Consider the following 20528-nt stretch of genomic DNA (forward strand, 5'->3'; position numbering starts at 1 on the left):
CTCTGATCTGTTTCGTGGTGTTAAAAGGTATGGACAACTTGCTAAGTTTTGTGTGGATCCAACAGACAGGTAGGTGAAAAATTACACTTCTCATATATGGTTAAAGTTATTTGTTATATGTATATATAGCAGGCGTTAAACCCCCTTAGGTTTCTACATGTGTTTACATTTTTATATTTTGAACCCCTCTTTGTAAAATTTGTTCTTTATTTCAAGATACACACAACCTGTGTTGAAAGGAAAGGGAAAAGTGAAGAAATGGAAATTTTCATTAACCAAAATGACAAAGTAAACTGTCTGGCAGCTACATCGCATCAATGCAAGTTCACTAGCCTGAGAATTAACGCTAGCAAAATGGAATAAGATTTTCCTACAAAGATTGGAGGGAGAACTAAAAAACAAAAGAGTCTGAAAACTACAATAAAGTCTGGTTTGCTTCTGTTTGTTTTCTGGGCACTGCTTGAGTAATACTAGCAGCCTTTCCAATGCTGGTAGATGCAAAATTCTGCCTATTATCTTAGGTGTTTGAGCTCTCAATGACATTTTTTTGTGCAGGATTATCTGGGCCAGTCTCCTCGTCAAACCGCTTGCTTCTTACAATGTCTTCACCAGCAACGTCAGCTATGTTCCGATCCACCTTATCACGCCTGAAATGCAGTCAAATATGAAAATTTGTTCTGCCAGCTCTATAAAAGCATTTGATTAGTCCATCCAAATGAGCCTTTAGTTATCACGATTGACCAATAATAGTGATTTGGTTTCTCACAGATGAACACGGGGAAAACATTTCAAGTACTACACCAGGACCTCGACTATTAAGAGTCTCATCGATGAACAAGAAACGAACTTCTAATCTTCTGCATTGTGATAACTAACTAAATTGATAACCAACAGAAACCATCCTGATCCAAGCTATGATTAACTATGGAATAGGCATGTTGGAGGAGAGTTATCAAGGATAAGTACAAAATTCAGGTTTTCGGTAGATGACAAAATATCTCAGGGGTAAAAGCTTTTATGAAGGAGTACTGAGGAGGAGTTCTACGAAAATGTTACATTTAGAGGTGGCAATGGCACCATAATCAGCTTGTGGAAGCAAAAGGAAAATCCCTCTATTTTCATCACATCGCATTAGCAGACAGCAATGATGGTCCAGCTATGCAAACAACAGAAAGGAATAATTTTCTGGGTCCTGAGTTATTTGAGAAACTTCAAAAAATGGCAGCTTGAAGAGATTAACAGTTTATTTGCCCGATTAGGTGCCTGGGGTGCCAACGGAAGCAACTTTTCTTTACCTTTTTAGTTTCTGCTTGCATATGGGGTGGTTTCCCATCATATCAATAAAATTTAACTTCATCAAAAATCAACCGCTCTTTCGAACAAGATCCTGAATGTCAACTCCTCAGTGACAACACACATGTTTAAGAAGCCACTACGCTACCTTTCAAGATACCAATCACTATACCAAGTGTCATTGCTAGTTGAAGCAGTGAAGTAATAGACCAGCAATTAGATTATTCTCTAAGTTTTATGAAAACATGGACAAAACCAAATCTAAGCGCAAATATGCAATACAAAGATAAACCCCACTTAGGAACCAAATTGCTACTTACCCGGAATAAACAAGAAGCCCCACAGCAACAGCAGCAAAAGCTACAAAATATATCCAGTCAACCTGAAGAAAATGATACTGATTTCAGAATAGCACTAGTGAATCACAGCAAAAGTAGCAATTCCACCTTTAAATTGATTTTAATGCTCAAAATGTAAGCTAATTGTTCTGCAAACCTTCTGATGGTATACAAAGGTACGAATTAAAACAGCCCACATATCAGAGGTAAGCAACGCTAGATTTAGCATTGTGGCACCACTTCTCTGCATCCAAAAAAGTGGCATTTCAGAATGGAAAAGAAAAAAGAGAATAAACTAGCTCCAAACCTGATGAACAGAAACAGAAAATAATTTTCAAGAACCAGGAATGTTATGATATCTACAACAAGACATCATTTTTCTTAAACAGGTCAACATAGTTTAGATTGCACGACGACTAGCTTTAGATTGGGATATAGTTGACTGATCACTTGATTTTTTTTTATACATATATACATGCACACGTATATGAACCAACAGAAAGATGGAGAGATTGAGAGAGGGTCAATACCTTCAGCAAAATGGGAACAAATGAGTAGAATAGAAACATCGCCACTGCAAATCCAACAAAGGGAAGTGCCTGAAATTTCCCATGGTAATAAATGTTGAACAACTTGATGTGAGGATAAACAAAAAGATTACCAGCAAAAGGATAATGAAACAAAGTACATAAACACAAAATGAGAAGGAACGGCGAACCATTCCACTCTAAAAGAACCTTGCAACTCACATTATTAGACTTACTTTTGGAATGGAAAGTTAGGCTCCTTGCGATAAATGAAACCGAGATATCTCATATTTTTGTATGTTTCAGTTAACAGAATTTAGTGACTTACTCCAGATGCCCCTACTCTGACCCCTCCCACCATAGTCCGCCACCATGATCCCACTTCCCTAAAATAACAGCCCTCTATTTCTTTCTTTTCCAGCTTTACAATTAGAATAAAGATGGGAAAAATGACTTTGCTGTAGCATGAAAAAATATGCAAGAAGTAAGTGGTTGAACATAAAACAGGAGTTATAATGTTTTTGGAAGTGGAGGGAGAAAATCTGAAAGCCTGGATACTGTTTTATAACGATGTATAAGGTATGCCTTCTCAAGCGCATCAGGTTTTATTCCTTTTTTCAGCATTACTTTTCTTTTCATTATTGTGGAGGGAGGGGGGGAAGACAGATGACTGTATTGGAGGACATTAGGAACATGTGGACCTCTTAGAAATATGCAGGTTGTGTATTGTTAAGTTCACCTTTTATAATAATAGGTTCATGCTTGGGTTTAATAGATACTTGTGGGAAAAAAGAAGTGTTCAAATTGGCCATATATCCAACATCGGTGAACTTGCTCATAAATTAAATATAATAATGCTATACAAGTTTGCTCTTCCTAAGGCAGCATTAGTTTCTTTCTATATCTGTGTTCCTTGGCGAGGAAATCGATCAAAGACATAAGAGACTTACTGCTCCAGCTGACCAGTGAATGGACTTCAACTCATTGCGCTCAACTATGCCTCTACAGAATGGTTAAAGAAGTAGCGTACATCACAGAACACAATCAGCACTTAAAGAATATGCATTTGTCAAGAAAGAAGGTTAACCCGAATAAGCTCTTATAAAGACTGAACCAAGTATTCTCCAAATGCGTGAATAGTGAGTTGAACATTAAATAGGTGTGTTTTCAAGCAAATAAGGATACATTTGGCAACCACTAACAACGGCACCAAAAAGGCCCAGAAATCCCAAGAGTTCAACCATATCAGCACTTTTAACAAAAAACTCCTGCATAGAACATGAAATAAAAGCATTAACAATGTAAAAAAGGATAGACAACTCGAGAAAGAAGGCCAAGAAATAAACAGTTCATAGTAAAAAAGGCACTGTACTGGACAAGAAATCAACCCTACCTGAGTAAAATATAATATATGAGAACAAAACTCGTAGTCTATTCTTGCCTTCACAGGTCATGGAATGACCTTTATACTTTAACATAAGGTAAATTGCTAACAACAACATACCTAGTGTAATCCTAGAAGTTGGGTCTGTGGAGGGTGGGGTGTACGCAGAACTTACCCCTACCTTGTGAAGGTAGAGAGGTTCTTTCTGATAGATCCACAAGTAAATCATCAAAAGCAGGGTGGAGAAGGAAATACAGTAGTGCAGAAATAAATAATATAGAAAAGAACAATAACAACAACAAATAATACGATAACCAAAGCACAGGGAATAACCAATAATATTAACACTTTAGGGTTTCACGGCTATCAATAAAAACTAGTGAATATTCACAGTTATTAATTGCTTACCTCACTGACATTACTCACTGCATACAGTGTGGCTCCAGCAATTACAATTAAATCCCCTTTGACAGGATTGCTACCACCTACAGCAATGAGACATTCAAGTATTGTTTTTCAGATAGCAGACAGGCTTAATTTAAGTTAAATAGAGCTGGGAAATGACAAAAGTGCAAATTCACTAAATGAAAAGTAGTTGGATTGTATTCACAAAGAATCATATCCAAAAAGTAGCAGGTGATATATGATCATACACAGAAAGCAACTTAAGCAATGGAATGAGCATGCAGTGAAGCCACACGAATAATTAACATCAAAGGGAATAAGTAGGATGACAACTGGTTGTAACAGTATTACTTGTTCGATCTGCGGCATGTACATCTGAAAAGATCACCAGGACAAGACCAGCAATACAGATGGCAACACCAACTAATTTTCTGGGTCTGTATTTTGTCTTCAAGAAAAACCACGTAAGAAACAGAACACATGGAATTGCCCAGCAATCCAGTAACATCACGCTTGTTAGGGATGTGTACTGATAAGCCTTCACAACTGCAAAGCAAAGACAACACAAAATGAACTGAGAGTTTGCTCAATAACAAATGTGGAGTTCTCATTTCGTGTAAACATGCATTGCCAATCCTCCGAATCTCTATCCAGAAGAGGAGATTATAATCTGTAGAAGTACAGAAGAAACTACGTATTTTGAGAGACTGGTGCAATGCTAAAGAAAAATCTTGCCACATTATATGGTTTTGTGGTCAATCCTGGCAAGAAACAATCTAGATAAAACACTAGAACATTGAGGAAGAACTGTGGTACTAGTTTGCTGTGTTCTGTTGTGCAACATCATGATGTTCCTATAATGCATAATAATCACATAATTCAGCTGACATGCACAGACTTGACTTTCCAAATAGAAGTAATGTTGCATGTATATTGTTTAGCAAAAACCAAGTCATCAAGGTTTGACCAGTGAATATTGAGAAGGACCGCCGGAACATCAAGTAGAACATATTCATTTCTCAAAGATACAAAATGCGGGGTAGGTGAAAGAGGTGGATAAAGATGAGGTATACAATTCAGTTGGCTTGCATCCACATGAGAAGGTGAATGAGGCAATTACCAAGAAAATTGGCCTCCACATCAACTATTCCAAGGAGGATGTAGTAATACCATTTTGCCTGGTCAAACAGAAAAAGAAGGTAAACAAAGTATCCAATCTAAGTGCAACAGCTTGCTTAATTAAACATGCATCAGCAAATAAAATTGTTTTAAACAAAGAAAAAGAACAGAACTCTTAGGAAATTTTTGAGTTAAATGTCCAATATCGGATAAGGGCATTAAAAGGAGTTTTTACATGTCATTGGATAATAGCCGTCCGCCAGTAGCGGAAGCTCTTTGATTCTTTACCAAAGATCATAGAAGCTCTAATATCATGTAAAATTATGTCTTGGGCCTAAATAAACCCCAAAAGCTAGCTCAAAGGGAGGAGGATTGCCCAATTCCATATAAGGAGACAAATTGTCCATCCCTTTTCCGATGTGGGACTCTTAACAGTTCTCAAATTAAAGATTCGTCAAAGCTCTTAAAACATAATTTAGTAACTACTTAGGTGAAAAGTACTAATAGTAATTGTACTAAGTTGGAGAATATGCTGGGCCAATAGAAAAGAAAATGTTGTATGGAGAAGAATCAAATTAGGCCTAATAAACTGCAAGAATTGCTTAGATCTTGGATATATTTTGATATACCATATTTTTTCCTGGGCTTAGGATATTCAACATGCCTCAGAACACTAACTACTAACTGCTATATACTTGTCAATAAGTATTGTCATTCTTCATATATGTCAAATAATTAAATTGCAGAAAGAATAATAGAAAATCATATGGCGAACAATGATGAAAATCAAACTCCCAGAAGCAAACCTTGAGCCCCTCTTGCCTGTAGACCATAAATACTCCATAAAATAATGCCAAGAGCACGTAATTTAGAAAAGACTGGGATGTCGGTGCATTGATTCCTGTTACGAGGAAAAAGTTTACATATAAAAAAAGAGACATGGATAAAGGACACCAAATAAAATTACATGTTTTCTTTCGGAGGAGAGAACGGGAGGCCAAGGACAGAATATTGAGTGACAATATCATCTATATCACCCCCAAATTATTGCTATCTTTGTATGAACTTTTCTGAAAGTTGGTTTTTAGAATTTAAGAAATTAGGCTAGCCGTCACAAGAACTAAAAATCACAGTACTTATACCAGGAAACATCATTGCTTCCCTCCCCTTACATCTTCTAGCCTATCTATTAATACTAATAAAAGAGATAAGTATATTCGCAGAGTAAGTTAGCCGTCTCACAAACTCAATTTGCTAGCTAGTACTTGTTCCACTCCATGGGATAATGTACGAAGCAAAATTCAGTGGAAAAAGATTGTCTGGATAACAAAACTATAAAGGGGAGTATGTTTTCCAACTTTCGACGTCCCAAATTGAGTGTACAATTTTCATGTATAAGCCCAAAATCAATTATTTTACTACATACACCATCTTCAACGACATGTCAATCTTACCTTTTTATCAGTTCAAACTACGTCCATTTTACGAAAGTAAAAATTACATTACATATTTTATGATCTCCAGATACATTCAATAACTAAAATCTCCATAACAGATCATATGGTTTCTCCTGTGGACCACCACAGTTACTCTCTTCTATTCATTTAGCAGAACTTACATGTTTCTCGGAAACTTACACAGCGCATAGTCCCAATTTCTGTTACAAGTTAATTATAAATTATGTCATGCCAACCCTGCACATTCAGCAGGACAGATTTTTTCCCATTTTTACAAAAACTATTTTCAAAAGAATGTTCATTACACACTAGAATGGTTTTTGGTTAGTTTTTCGAAGATGAGTTTTTCAAATTTGAAAAACATGTTTTGACCAGTTTTTCAAGCAGAGTGAATACGAATAATCAAGGAAAAGTTAACAGTAGCACCTACACACTCGTCATTAAACAATAATGGAATCATGTTTTTTTACTGAAGAAAGAATGATCAAAGGCGTATATGTGTAAAAAATCATTAAATTTGCAACAAATAGCAGATATGAACCCATAATTTAAATACAATAGGTTCAATGCAAAGAACTTAAAAGAATGAACCCAGTTACTTCTTGACAATAGTCATTATTTAGGACTATCATACATTAACGAGTGAAAGGATCAAAAACACACAAAGTATCAGGCTTTTTAGAATTCCATACCTGAACTACGAGGTATGCGAGTTTCTTTCGTAAGCTATCACCAATTATTGATCACAACAACCTCAACTATCAATTATTCACTTTTCCTACCAGAAATACCATCCTCGTTCAGCTAAGAAAAGTGAACAATTGATATTTGAGGTGCGTTTTGATAAATAGTTAAGTAAAAGTTCAGGTAGGAAACTTGTACAACTATAGTTCATACATGAAACTCGAAAAAGCTGATACTTATGTGTGTTTTACTTTAACTCGAATTGAGAAAAGCATCTTGCAACTCATCAAAATCCAGAAAAAACTACCCTGAACTATGATCAAATTTACTACGACACACTCCAATTTCACAACTAAATATTTAGCTTATTTTTGTCTAACCTTTTTAGTTGAGTTAACACCTTTTGTCAACCTTTTTAGCTGACGTGGTCCCATTTTATTTATGTAATGAAGTGTCACATTAGGGTGATAATTTGGCCATAATTCAAGTGGGGTACTGGATGCTTATCTCACCCTAATTTAATACGTAGAAGAGTATACAGAACAAAAATTAATATCAGAAAACAAATTTAAAATCAAAATCAAACAGATTCACAAAAAAAAAAAAAAAAAAAAATCAAAAGAGAGACAATTATACCTTTTCTAGCCAATTCAGACGATAAAAATCCAGTAGCAGTGATCAAAAGTGACAAAAATTGTCCCAACAGAAGATTAATCAATGTCTGTTTCGTCCAAATTCCCTTACAGTTCACCATAATGACAATTACCCAGTACAATAAATATAAATATACAGCTTCAAATTTATTGTGCTGAGAGAACAATAATTTGAGAGAATGCAGAAAACTCTTTCTGCAGACTCAGTAATAAGAATTTAATTATTGTATTTCTATGTATGGGATGATTTTATAGATAAGTCTAATGATATGATGAAATAGATTAGTATTAGAATTAGTAGTAGCTTTTAAGCCGAATCTTTAGAGGAAAAAGAAAAATAATTAACGGCCGAAAAGAGTTCCCAAAATTCCTTTGTGCGTCACTACTCGCTGTGGCAAATTGACCAACTAATTATATATTTATTCTTTTTCAGCACCCATTAACCAAACAAATTATTGCTTTTTTCTGATTTCTATAGCTTTTCTTATAAAGTAATTCTTAATTAATAGTACTATATTTGTGTTGTTTATTGTTTTCTCTTCATTTTTATTTTTTATAGCAAATGGTGTACTGGCTTCTTTTTTTAAAAAAATTATGTATTACTACCGTCTTAAAATAATTGACATAGATTTTGAACAATTATTAAAAAATAAATTAAGAGCGTAATTTAATTAATATATTTCTTGTTGATTCTTTAATCTTCATCTATTTATAATAGTAACATACCCAGCATATTCTCACGAAATGGGGTCTAAAAAGAATAAAGTGTGAGCAGTTCATACCTCTTTGTTTGTGATAGGACCTACGGCTCAAGATAAATAACAGTATAGCAAGCAAAAGAATATAAAAATAAATAATAAAATGGGGGTAATACACCACTAGATAATAAAAGGAACCTGACATTCACAGAGTAATACTGTGAATTATCTATCTGAAATCACAAATATCACCAAAACACCACGAATAAATAATACGATGCACATGTACAATGTTATGACTATAGGTACACTTAAAAAAAAGCACCCCTCCCTACCAGTAAGAATGCACTCTTATCCACTAACTCATCCGCGTCCTCCACACTTATTATTGAGGGTTATGGCCTCTATAAGTTGTAACTGTTTCATGTCATGTCTAATTATATTTCCTCTACCTGCTTCTACCCCTGTCTGAAATCATCTATAGTCAGCCTCTCACACCTCTATGATAGGGCATCCATGCACCTCCTCATCACATGCTCAAATCATCTCAACCTCACTTTCTGCATCTCGTCTTTTATCGAAGCCACTTCAATCTTCTATCAGATAATTTTATTTCTAACTCTATTCCTTTTAGTAATTTCACATATTCATCTCTACATCCTCATCTTCGCCTCTTAATTCTAAAATAATTATTACTAAAAGTGAAATTAAAAAATGATTAGTTATTTTTTAAATTATTTAAATGTATTAATTATTTTAAGATAATTTTTTTCTTTTTTTGTTAACAAATATATCAACAATTTTGAAACAAGAGAAGTAAATTTTGTTTTAGCAAGAGATATTTATTAGTCAATGTTGTAATCATGTAGTGGGTCCAATGAAAATGTCTACTGGCCGACTACAATGGATGCGTGGACTTCAATGAATAAATTGTTGTTGGGAGAAAATAGTGAAGGTTATAATTTGTTTGTATTTGGAATTTAGAATTTAGAATTTGGTTTATTGCTTAAAAATTATTTTGGAAGACAAATTTACTTATTATCTATTGATGTGGGAAATATCAATGGAGGATAATATCACTAAAAATGAATTGGGATGAAATAAATTTGGGAGGAACCCAACTTTAATGTCATGTTTAAAAGTTGATTTTGATCGTAGCTCAACATTAAATGCTTACTCAATAGCAAAAACTTGCCCAATATCACACAAGGCATGCTAAAAGTAAAAAGAGAAATTGTTTCTGCATTGTGATACGAGACATCTATCAAATCGTGACTATATGTGTTCAGTGTTCTGCCTTAAAAAGAAAAAATAAAAAGGAGCAAATAACTTTTTGTCTTCACATGCAAGTATTTTTAAAGGCATTCACTCGAGGTAAGACGTAAATAAAACACACACCGAGGTATAGGTATTGTGTGAAGGCAAACGTATCGAAAAATGTGCCCCCGCGTTCGGTAGCAATAATTTTTTTTTCCTTCCCTTTTCATGTCATCGTGTGTATAATGTCAACTGGGAAGAGTGTCAAGTTAGATTGATTAAACTAAGCTCTATTATTTACATTATTATAAAAAGTAAATTATACTACTAATATATGTCTCTAAAAGTCTCATGTGGTGGGCCTCCATTTTTTGCTGTGTTATTTCTTTTCTGATTAATGGTAATAAAGTGTTGAAAAGTGGGTAATAAAGTGCTTTCAAATAAAAAGTGAAAAGAGAGGGTCTAAATTTGGGAAAATAAGGTATACTTGTAATACAAGCAGTAGCAGCAGCCTAAAAGAAGGTTGGAATACAAGGAACCAAATTCCTTTTTCTGAATAAAATATTTTGTCATTTTATTCGACTTGAAATCAAATATGACCAGACATTAAAATGGAAAAAGAAACGAGCAACAAATGGTAATGGGGTATTTTTATTTTTGTTTATAATTTACTGTTAAGGTAATTTATTTCCCTTTAATGCAAACCTGCACACCACTCATTTTAATCTATTTTTATAGTAAGTACACTAAAAAGTGTACTAAAGTGGACAATGCTTTTTTATATGAGGAAAAAGGAGCATATACTGACAGATGTTCACTTTTTTTTTGGGGGGGTGTATAATCCTCTAATCTTTTTTTTTTATTTTAGCAAGCTTCCAAATTGACCGAATTAGTATTATTGATTAAAAAAAGAAAGTCTTGGAAACAAATATTATCAGTTTAGTTTTGTAGTATTTACGATTAGTCGAGACAGAGAAAATATACTATTAAATTATCATTATATTTATCAAAAAGTTTTATCCACGAAAAGTTAAAATATGTTAAAATATCACCTAATATTATCCGCCTCAGTTGTTGACTGAATAAGCTTAGATGTAATGATCTAACAATTCAAAAATAAGGAATAAATAATTTATTTTTTATTTTATACAAATAACAACAATTTTAAGAAATAATTTAAGGAAATCTGACCCATATAAATAGTTAAAATAATAATAATATATTTAATAAATTTTTATAAATAAATTCAAAATGCATAGAATATATATATATTGTCTTTATTTTATTAGAATAGAGACATTATATCTGTAAACTCTCGAGTCTAATGCAATTAAAGTAAAATTACAAGAATAATAATAATAATTAATAAGATGATAAAACAATAAATATTAGTGAAATATGAAGAGTCAAGATAACTTTTATATCATATATTCATACGGTGACATAAATAATCTTAAACTAAAGAATATATTTTTCTGGCTATTTTGATTTGTTCATAACACATAACTAAAAAACAGTAAATAATAGAAATAATTTATCACATTATTTTTTAAATATAATAAATTATAAATTAAATAAATATTATTATACATTTAAAATAAAAAAAATGAACAATTAAAGTGACGGACTGAGTAGTTCAGAAAGTGACCTCTTAAAAAGACCGTTGTACCCTTCATTGAACTCTCTCTTATCCACAAGAAAAGAATCTGAACAAAAAAGAGTTTGACGAGAACATAGATTATAACGAAGGGAACACGTGTAAGTCAATGAGAGTGTTTAGTACAGTACAGTTGTTTATGTTTGTAGCTGCTGTCACTCTCCCCTACAACTTGCACGCTTTCTTTCTAACTGTTGTTGCACTTTAGGGTTTCAGCTCTTTGCTTTAGTTTTTCATCTGCCTCTTTTGAGCCCTAGGTATGCTAGTTTTGGATAATTTTTTATGTTTTCTTGAAGTTTAGCATGTGGGTGTTTTTGTTAACAGTGAAATGTGGTTGAAATTTTATCTGGGGTTTGTTCTTGTTCCATTTTCTGTGTGCTTCTAGTGAAAAGTTTTGTGTCTTTGTGCTAAGTGTGGTGTTTTCTTGAAGCATAGTGTGTGGGTGTTTTGTTAACAGTGGAATGTGGTTGAAATGTTATCTGGGGTTTGTTCTTGTTCCATTTTTTGTGTGCTTCCAGTGAAAAGTCTGTGTCTTTGTGCTAAGTTTGGTGTTTTCTTGAAGCATAGTCTGTGGGTGTTTTGTTAATAGTGTAATGTAGTTGAAGTGCTAACTGATGTTTCTTTGTTTCCCCTCTTTTTTGGTGCTTCTAGTGAAAATTTGTCTTTGTGGTGTCGAAGGCTCATGCTTTTCAAAACTGAAGAAGGCCTTTTTTGGTGCTAAGTTTGGTGTTTTCTTGAAGTTTAGCATGTGGGTGTTTTGGTAACAGTGTTATATGGTTGAAATGTTATCCGGGGTTCGTTTTTTCCCTTATTTTTTGGTGCTTTTGGTGAAAAGTTTGGGTCTTTGTGATGTTGAAGACTTTCTTGACATGTTTTTCTAACCCAGTAAGCTGATGAAGACTTGTTTTGTGCTATGCTTGGTTTTCTTGAAGTATACCATGTGGTGTGTTTTGTTCTTGGAATGTGGTTGAAAAGCTATCTGGGGTTTGATTTTTCCCCATTTTTTGTGTGCTTCTAGTGAGAAGTTGTGTCTTTGTGGTTGCCAAGGCCGAAGGAGGACTTATTTTGTGCTGAGTTTTGTGTTTTCTTGAAGTATAGCATGTGGGTGTTTTGTTAACAGTGCAGTGTGGTTGAAATGCTATCTAGTGATAAGTTTGTGTCTTTGTGATGGTCAAGCCTGAAAAAGAGTTATGTTGTGCTAAGTTTTGTGTTTTCTTGGAGTATGGCATGTGGGTGTTTTGTTAACAGTGTGATGTGGTTGAACTTCTAACTGGGTTTCCTTGTTTCCCCTCTTTTTTTGTGCGTCTTGTGGAAGTTTGGATCTTTATGGTGTTGAAGGCTGTTTAACTTGACATACTTTTTTCAAAACCAGTAAAGCTGAAGAAGGCTTATTTTGTGCTAAGTTTGGTGTTTTCTTGAAGTGTATAGCATGAGGGTGTTATGTTAACAGTGTAATATGGTTGAAATGTTAGCTGGGGTTTGTTTTCTTTCCCATCTTTTTTGTGCTTCCAGTTAAAAGTTCTGTGTCTTTGTGGTGGTCAAGGCTATTTAACTTAGACATATTTTTCAAAACTAGTAAGCAGAAGAAAGCTTATTTTCTGCCAAGTATGGTGTTTTATTGAAGTATAGCATGTGGGTATTTTGTTAGAAGTGCAATGTGATTGAAATGTTATCTGGGGTTTGTTTTTTCCTCTATTTCTTGAGTGTTTCTAGTGAAAAGTTCTGGGCTTTGTGGTGTTGAAGACTTTCTTGACATGTTTTTTCTAAATCAGTAAGCTGAAGAAGACTTATTTTGTGCTAAATTTTGTGTTATCTTGAAGTATAGCGTGTGGGTATTTTGTTTGACAGTGCAATGTGGTTGAAATGCTACTGGGGTTTCTTTGTTTCTCTCTTTATTTGTGCTTCTAGTGAAAAGTTTGTGTCATGGTGGTGGTTAAGGCTGAAGAAGTCTTACTTTGTGCTAAGTTTGGTGTTTTATTGAAGTATAGCATGTGGGTATTTTGTTGACTGTCCAATGTGATTGAAATGCTATCAGGGGTTTGGTTTTCCCCCCTCTTTTTTGGTTCTTATAGTGGAAAGCTCTGGGCTTTGTGGTAGTGAAGGCTGTTTAACTTGACATGTTTCTTCGACACCAGTAAGCTGAAGACTTATTTTGTGCTTACTTTGGTGTTTTCTTGAAGTATATCATGTAGGTGTTTTGTTATCAATGATGTTCTTTGAATGTGATTGAAATGCTATCTGGGGTTTGTGCCCTTTTTTTCCGCACCTTCTCTCTTCTCCTAGTGAAAATTTCGGGCTTCGTGGTGAGTTACTTGCTAAGATTCTTGTTTAGCATTGTTGGCTACTGGATGTTTTGAGAGTTAATTCATTTGTGTTAATTGTGCATTATCACCTCTTGAATTGTCATCTCATGTGTTATTACTTGGGTAAAGCTAGATCAATGTCTAGAATTATTGATTAGTAGTTGTCTGCATTTAGTTTCTTTAATTGACTGCTCCTAGTGCATCTTTTTGCCTAGAGAAACTCTTTGCATAAATTTTTCCAGTTACGCTGAGGATCTTATGAAAAATGTGTTTTTTTTTTTTTTTTTTTAAATAGAGAATTGTGGTGATGGCTGAAGAAGAAAATGGTGGATCCACAGAGGCTCTGCCCCCTCCTCCTCCTGTTCCAGCTGATATCTCTCCAGTAAAAGCAGAACCAGAGCCGGTGAAGAAAAAGGCTTTACGTGTTCCCATGGCAAGGCGTGGCCTTGGAAGCAAGGGACAAAAGATTCCGATCCTTACCAATCACTTTAAAGTGAATGTGACTAATGTTGACGGATACTTCTTTCATTATAGCGTATGTTTTCACATGCCTCTCTTTGATATCTATCTTTTCTTTTCCCAATACAATCATGCAATTTCATATCATTGTTAACTCTGTCTGTAAACAGGTTGCGCTATTTTATGAGGATGGTCGGCCTGTTGAGGGGAAAGGAATTGGCAGAAAAGTTCTGGATACAGTGCATGCAACATATGATACAGAATTGGCTGGGAAGGACTTTGCATACGATGGGGAGAAAAGTTTGTTCACCATCGGTTCGCTACCCAGAAATAAATTAGAGTTCACGGTTGTACTAGATGACATAACATCTAATCGGTTGGTTCCCATAATTGCTTAGTTTGATGTGTTCCCAAGTTCTTATTTTGATTTTTAATTCTTTTCACCACCTTATATACAGGAACAATGGCAACTCCAGCCCTGGCGGACATGGAAGTCCTAATGAAACTGATAGGAAAAGATTAAGGAGGCCGTACCAATCAAAAACTTATAAGGTGGAGATTAGCTTCGCTGCCAAGATACCGATGCAGGCAATTGCAAATGCTTTGCGCGGTCAAGAGTCTGAGAACTCTCAAGAAGCCTTGCGAGTTCTGGATATAATTTTAAGGCAGCATGCTGCAAAACAGTAAGTCATGTGTCTTTTAATTTTCTCTCGATGAGTTGATTGATACAAGTATTTTTGTCTCTTGATTGGTATGTGATGACTATTCTTATATTAGGGGTTGTTTACTTGTTCGTCAATCCTTTTTCCATAACGACCCTAAGAATTTTGCGGATGTTGGAGGTGGTGTTCTTGGCTGCCGAGGGTTCCATTCGAGTTTCCGAACCACTCAGTCTGGATTGTCTTTGAACATTGGTAAATATTCTAGGTTTCATGTTTCATGCTTTTCTCTAATAAAATGAGATCAATATCTTGTGCTTTCTTCAATTGCAGACGTGTCTACCACGATGATAATCCAGCCGGGCCCTGTGGTTGACTTTCTGATAGCGAACCAAAATGCAAAAGATCCCTTTTCACTTGATTGGGCGAAGGTGTGTTTTTATTTTCTTTTGATTTATTCATCTTCTTATATAATCATGCTATAAACAAAAAATTTCTCTACACCTGATCAGGCAAAACGAGTGTTGAAGAATCTGAGGGTGAAGACTGCTCCCGCTAACCAAGAGTTCAAAATAACTGGATTGAGTGAAAAACCTTGTCGTGAGCAGACGTATGTGAGCAATGATCTAGTTATTTCTTGTTATATTCAACCTTGGCTCAACTAAGATGCAATTGTGCAGGATGGTCGACATTGGTTTGCTATAAACTAATGGCTCAAAACTCTTCTTTGTTTTGGCATTTTTAGGTTCACTCTGAAGCAGAGGGGCAAAGATGCGGATGGTGAAGTGCAAACTTCAGAAGTGACAGTTTATGATTACTTTGTTAATCATCGTAACATAGACTTGCGATATTCTGCTGATTTGCCGTGCCTCAATGTTGGAAAGCCTAAACGTCCAACCTATTTCCCCATTGAGGTGAAAGCAGTGGGCTAAAGTCTACAGCTTTTGTGTACTGTCTTCTGGTCATGCGATTTTGAATTTTTCGTTGAATGTTGCAGCTCTGCACTCTGGTCTCATTGCAAAGGTACACAAAAGCCTTGTCCACCTTCCAGAGGGCTTCCTTGGTGGAGAAATCTAGACAAAAGCCTCAGGAGAGAATGCAAATTCTAAGCAATGTAGGTCTCTTCTACCCTAACAGGATCTTTTACTTGCTCTAGTTATACTTAAGTATTTTCTTACTGGATTGTTGAAGGCACTGAAAATCAACAATTATGATGCTGAACCTCTGCTTCGTTCTTCTGGCGTCTCAATCAGCAGCAACTTCACCCAGGTTGAGGGGAGGGTTCTGCCTGCCCCTAAGGTAAGTTATCTTTTATTTTTACTTTTACCTTTGAGATTTCACTGGGTGTGATGTTGTTGTAGCTATGGTTTTGAGTCTACATGTAGTGAGTTTGAAAAATATTCATCATGTGGCAGTTGAAGGCAGGAAATGGAGATGACCTTTTCACGCGAAATGGCAGGTGGAATTTTAATAATAAGGTATAGTTGAAGGCTTCTTCCCATTTTTTTTCAACTGGATCAATGGGATTCATCTCATAATCTCATTTAAGATAATGTTGCCTTTGACTTCGGATGCTGACTAGAAACTACCTTCGGACTCCGGCGTAGTAGTTGTTATGATTTGCTTTGAGTTTTTCTCATTTTTTATCTATAATTGCAGAAATTCTTTGATGCTGCAAAGGTAGAGCGTTGGGCTGTTGTCAACTTTTCTGCACGCTGTGACGTTCGTGGGCTAATCAGAGATTTGACAAGACTCGGAGAGATGAAAGGAATTGTATGTTTTATCAATTTCTTATGCTTAAATACTGGGTCTAAACGATCAAATTCATATTCTTTTTTTAATGTTTCAGAGTGTGGAAGCTCCATTTGAAGTGTTTGAAGAGTCTCCACAGCTTAGAAGAGCTCCACCGATGGTCAGAGTTGATAAAATGTTTGAAGAGATCCAGTCAAAACTTCCTGGTGCCCCAAAATTTCTTCTCTGTCTTCTTCCTGAGAGGAAAAATTGTGACATATATGGTTAGTCAGTTTTACTTGTTTTGTGGACCATTAAGTATATCACTAATTGCTAATTACTAACGTAATCGACTGATGAAACTTGAAGGACCATGGAAGCGGAAAAATCTGGCCGATTATGGTATAGTGACCCAATGCTTGGCTCCTGGAAGAGTCAACGATCAGTATCTCACAAACCTTCTCCTTAAGATCAATGCAAAGGTGAGACTTCTCTGAGAATCTGGTTCAGTGCTACCATCCTGGCACCTTCCTTTCTTCCATCATTCTCTGGCTCAGTCTATAACATCCCACAATTTTTGTTGGCAGCTTGGTGGTTTAAATTCTATGTTAGCTGTTGAGATTTCTACTTCCATCCCCCTGGTATCCAAGGTTCCCACCATAATTCTTGGAATGGACGTATCACATGGCTCTCCCGGCCAGTCTGACATCCCATCAATTGCTGCAGTATGTTCTTCACTGACATTGATTACCTTTTATTCCCAATTGTTAAAAAGAATTTCATTCTGTATTATTGCTTGATCAGGTTGTAAGTTCAAGGCAATGGCCTTCAATTTCTCGTTATAGAGCTTCTGTTCGCACTCAATCTCCAAAAGTGGAGATGATTGATAACTTATTTAAAAAAGTTTCAGATACTGAGGATGATGGGATTATGAGGTGAGTTCTGTTTTATGGGCTTGGCTTACTCTTGGATTGTTTTGTTTTAGGTCAGAGAGTGAATTAACTGGGACTTTTCGGAACTTAGACCTGTACAAGAGAGTAATGCTAAGCTTGCTGCCTGTTACATGGTGATCTTTGAGTCAGTTTTTAGCTGCAGTGGAGATGATTTATTTTTGGTGTTAAATAAAGGACCGTGATGGTTTATCAATACTTTGTTAACTTGGATTGAGTTTTCTTCATGCCAAGAGCTCATCAACCAAATGCAAACCTCCATTGGTTCTGTGATGTTCTTTCTAATCAGTTTCTGGAACACTACTGCATTGCACATCTTTCCAATCAGTATCTTATGCATTTTTAAGCCTGGTTTCATTTCTAATGGCTGCTTGTTTTTTCTTATGATGTAAAACTAATTGCATAATGTTTTGTGGGTTCTTTTCACAATGCTGTTGGTGATGTCCTTTTGGTTGCTAGGATAAATTCCCGGTTATAATTAATTTCAAAATTGCAGGGAGCTTTTGCTAGATTTTTATGCAAGTTCCGGAAAGAGGAAGCCTGAGCATATAATAGTATTCAGGTGATCTAACCCAGTCTCTTTACTATTTTGTTGCAGCAAATTATGTGCAATCTAAGTGCTATTGCTCTAATTGTACACTTCATCTATGGTGAATGTCTAAATGCTTCAGAATTTGGTGCTGAACATAAAGTGAAATTGGAGTATGAGTCTTTATGCTTCTACTTTATTTTCCATCATTTTCGTCCAGTTAACCTCTTGTTTAAGACCCCAACTCTTGGGAATGAGGAGTAGCTAATTGATATTTCTTTAGTCACATAGCAATGAACTTGGTTTGTAGTGCACATGTGATTTTTTGATGATTTTGCTAATGATCCTTTTTGTAAATGTCAGGGATGGTGTCAGTGAATCTCAATTTAACCAAGTCCTAAATGTTGAGTTGGACCAGCTCATCGAGGTTCTGCCCTCTGAAAAATTCTGTCTTAATGTATCATTTAATTTGTATCTGGAAATACAAGAGTTTCTCGTGCTAAATCATCTGTTCTGTGCATGTAGTCCTGCAAGTTTCTGGATGAAAAGTGGTCGCCCAAGTTTGTGATCATTGTTGCTCAGAAGAATCACCATACAAAGTTTTTCCAGGCTGGATCTCCTGATAATGTTCCTCCAGGTACTAATGGAGGTCGCACCGAATTTGGTTGATGAATGCATTGGATCAATTAATTTACACATGCATTTTGTGCAGGGACAATTATAGATAACAAAGTTTGTCATCCAAGGAACTATGACTTCTACATGTGTGCCCATGCGGGCATGATTGTGAGTTTCCTGTTCTGTTTTGTTATATGGTTGAAGCAGTAGTTGTTGTAATGACTGCTTGATTTCTTCTTTTATATCTATTTGGGTTTTCTTATTTTTTTCAATTTCGGTCCTCTCTTTTATGGCATTCTTTTCTCTAAAATCAATTAATCCAGTATCTCATTCTTCTCCGATGATACATGTACTGTTGAACGTTATACGAGATGCGGCTGAGAAAAGCTTCAGTGGATATCCTTCTGTTGATTTCACTTTTTTAAAATATTTAACCTCGTGAAACATGGATATGGAAGCTAGTCCTTGAAGCCTTTTCTCCTACTTATTCTATTTGTATCCCGAACTTGGTTTACATTAACAAAAAGGCTAGAATGGTATGACACTGATGCCGCTTTGCATTATTTCCTAAAGTGTGGAAGCAGCTAATGGAATGGACTGCCTGAAATTAATAGTTTCATCTAACAAATGGCTTTTGTTATAGTTTATCAGAACATTATTTTGTGCCATTTTGTTACAAGGTTGGTGGAATATATGTCATATGATGTTTACTTGGATATTGTTGTAGGGTACCACTCGACCTACACATTACCATGTGTTGTTTGATGAAGTTGGTTTCTCACCTGATGAACTCCAAGAGCTTGTTCACAATCTGTCCTATGTGTGAGTGTTGAATAAATTGTATCCTTTATAGCTTGACCGCTTTTTAATTTGTACATCGTAGCAGCTGCAGCTCTTAAGTTTTGTCACTAGTTGAACTGCTAAAAACTGCAGTCATTCTAATTGTTATACAACTTTTGCAGGTACCAGAGAAGCACTACTGCTATATCCATTGGTAAATATAAGCATGTTCTGAAAATGCAATATAATCGTCATCATATGTAAAAATATTGACTTTATTACATGTTTGTTTGTGCCCTCTCTTTCTTTTCCATTCTATGCAGTGGCTCCGATAAGCTATGCCCATTTAGCCGCCACACAGGTTGGACAATGGATGAAATTCGAGGATGCATCAGAGACATCGTCAAGCCAGGGTGGTCTGACAAATGCTGGTCCAGTTACCGTTCCTCAGTTGCCCCGTCTCCAGGAGAATGTTTCTAGTTCCATGTTTTTCTGTTGAGGCCTGTGCGCCTTCTGCTTTCCTTCTTCATGTGGATGTTAATGGATGCTTAAGACAAATGGTATCTGTAAATAGCTCTAGTGTTAACAGCACACGGAGACTGAACCTTGTGCAAGTAGTGAGTGACCTAAAACTCCTCTCAGCTAAATTATTCGGTACAATATTATGCCTGAGTTGGTCCCCATGCATTTATTTTTTGCGCTATGGTTCTCTTGAACAATTTTGCACCTGTGAATGCATGGGGATTAACCTTGTTGTAACAATGCTCTGCAATTATGCTATTCATGTAAATGGCAGTGTGGGATCTTGGTAGGCTTCTAAAAATTATTGTCATTTGGTGGATGTCTTTACTATGAATTCTTTTGGGCAAAACTGGAGTGGCACTACTATTGGAATCTCAAAGGAAAGCACATGCTAACATGAAAAAATAAAATTGTAAAGCACTTCAAGTTGCTATATGTATGTCTAAAATTGACATGATGGACTGCGTAGATCTTACCCTCCTCAGATCCCACTATGTGGGAATAC

The 20528-nt window shown here is 35.5% G+C and overlaps 2 protein-coding genes across 4 annotated transcripts; one reads left to right on the forward strand and one right to left on the reverse strand.

Moving 5' to 3' along the window:
* Positions 1-251: 251 nt before the first annotated feature.
* LOC107875731 (solute carrier family 35 member F1) lies at positions 252-8231 on the reverse strand. The gene is made up of 11 exons (XM_016722550.2): positions 7844-8231; positions 5873-5967; positions 5068-5125; positions 4299-4493; positions 3951-4027; positions 3344-3426; positions 3109-3160; positions 2162-2230; positions 1789-1875; positions 1614-1675; positions 252-647 (listed from the first exon to the last, which is right to left on the reverse strand). Exons 1-11 carry the CDS (start codon positions 7959-7961, stop codon positions 518-520), a joined length of 1026 nt encoding a protein of 341 aa, XP_016578036.1. The 5' UTR covers positions 7962-8231; the 3' UTR covers positions 252-517.
* Positions 8232-11471: 3240 nt separating this feature from the next.
* On the forward strand, positions 11472-20324 carry LOC107875728 (protein argonaute 4). Of its 3 annotated transcripts, none has more exons than XM_016722547.2 (23): positions 11472-11573; positions 14071-14310; positions 14405-14610; positions 14693-14917; positions 15012-15148; positions 15227-15324; positions 15406-15503; positions 15639-15807; positions 15891-16007; positions 16085-16192; positions 16309-16371; positions 16553-16666; positions 16743-16908; positions 16994-17106; positions 17212-17349; positions 17429-17559; positions 18071-18136; positions 18467-18530; positions 18629-18740; positions 18816-18889; positions 19449-19543; positions 19684-19715; positions 19825-20324. In XM_016722547.2, the coding sequence occupies exons 2-23, from the start codon at positions 14083-14085 to the stop codon at positions 19998-20000; spliced, it is 2730 nt and encodes a 909-aa protein (XP_016578033.1). In that variant the 5' UTR covers positions 11472-11573; positions 14071-14082; the 3' UTR covers positions 20001-20324. The 3 variants fall into 3 exon arrangements, with proteins under 3 accessions (XP_016578033.1, XP_016578032.1, XP_047269961.1); XM_016722546.2 differs by having other exon boundaries at positions 11545-11729; XM_047414005.1 differs by lacking the exon at positions 11472-11573 and adding an exon at positions 11804-11823.
* Positions 20325-20528: the final 204 nt, after the last annotated feature.

The sequence above is a fragment of the Capsicum annuum genome, chromosome 6 (genome assembly GCF_002878395.1).
Source record: "Capsicum annuum cultivar UCD-10X-F1 chromosome 6, UCD10Xv1.1, whole genome shotgun sequence".
NCBI lineage: Eukaryota > Viridiplantae > Streptophyta > Magnoliopsida > Solanales > Solanaceae > Capsicum > Capsicum annuum.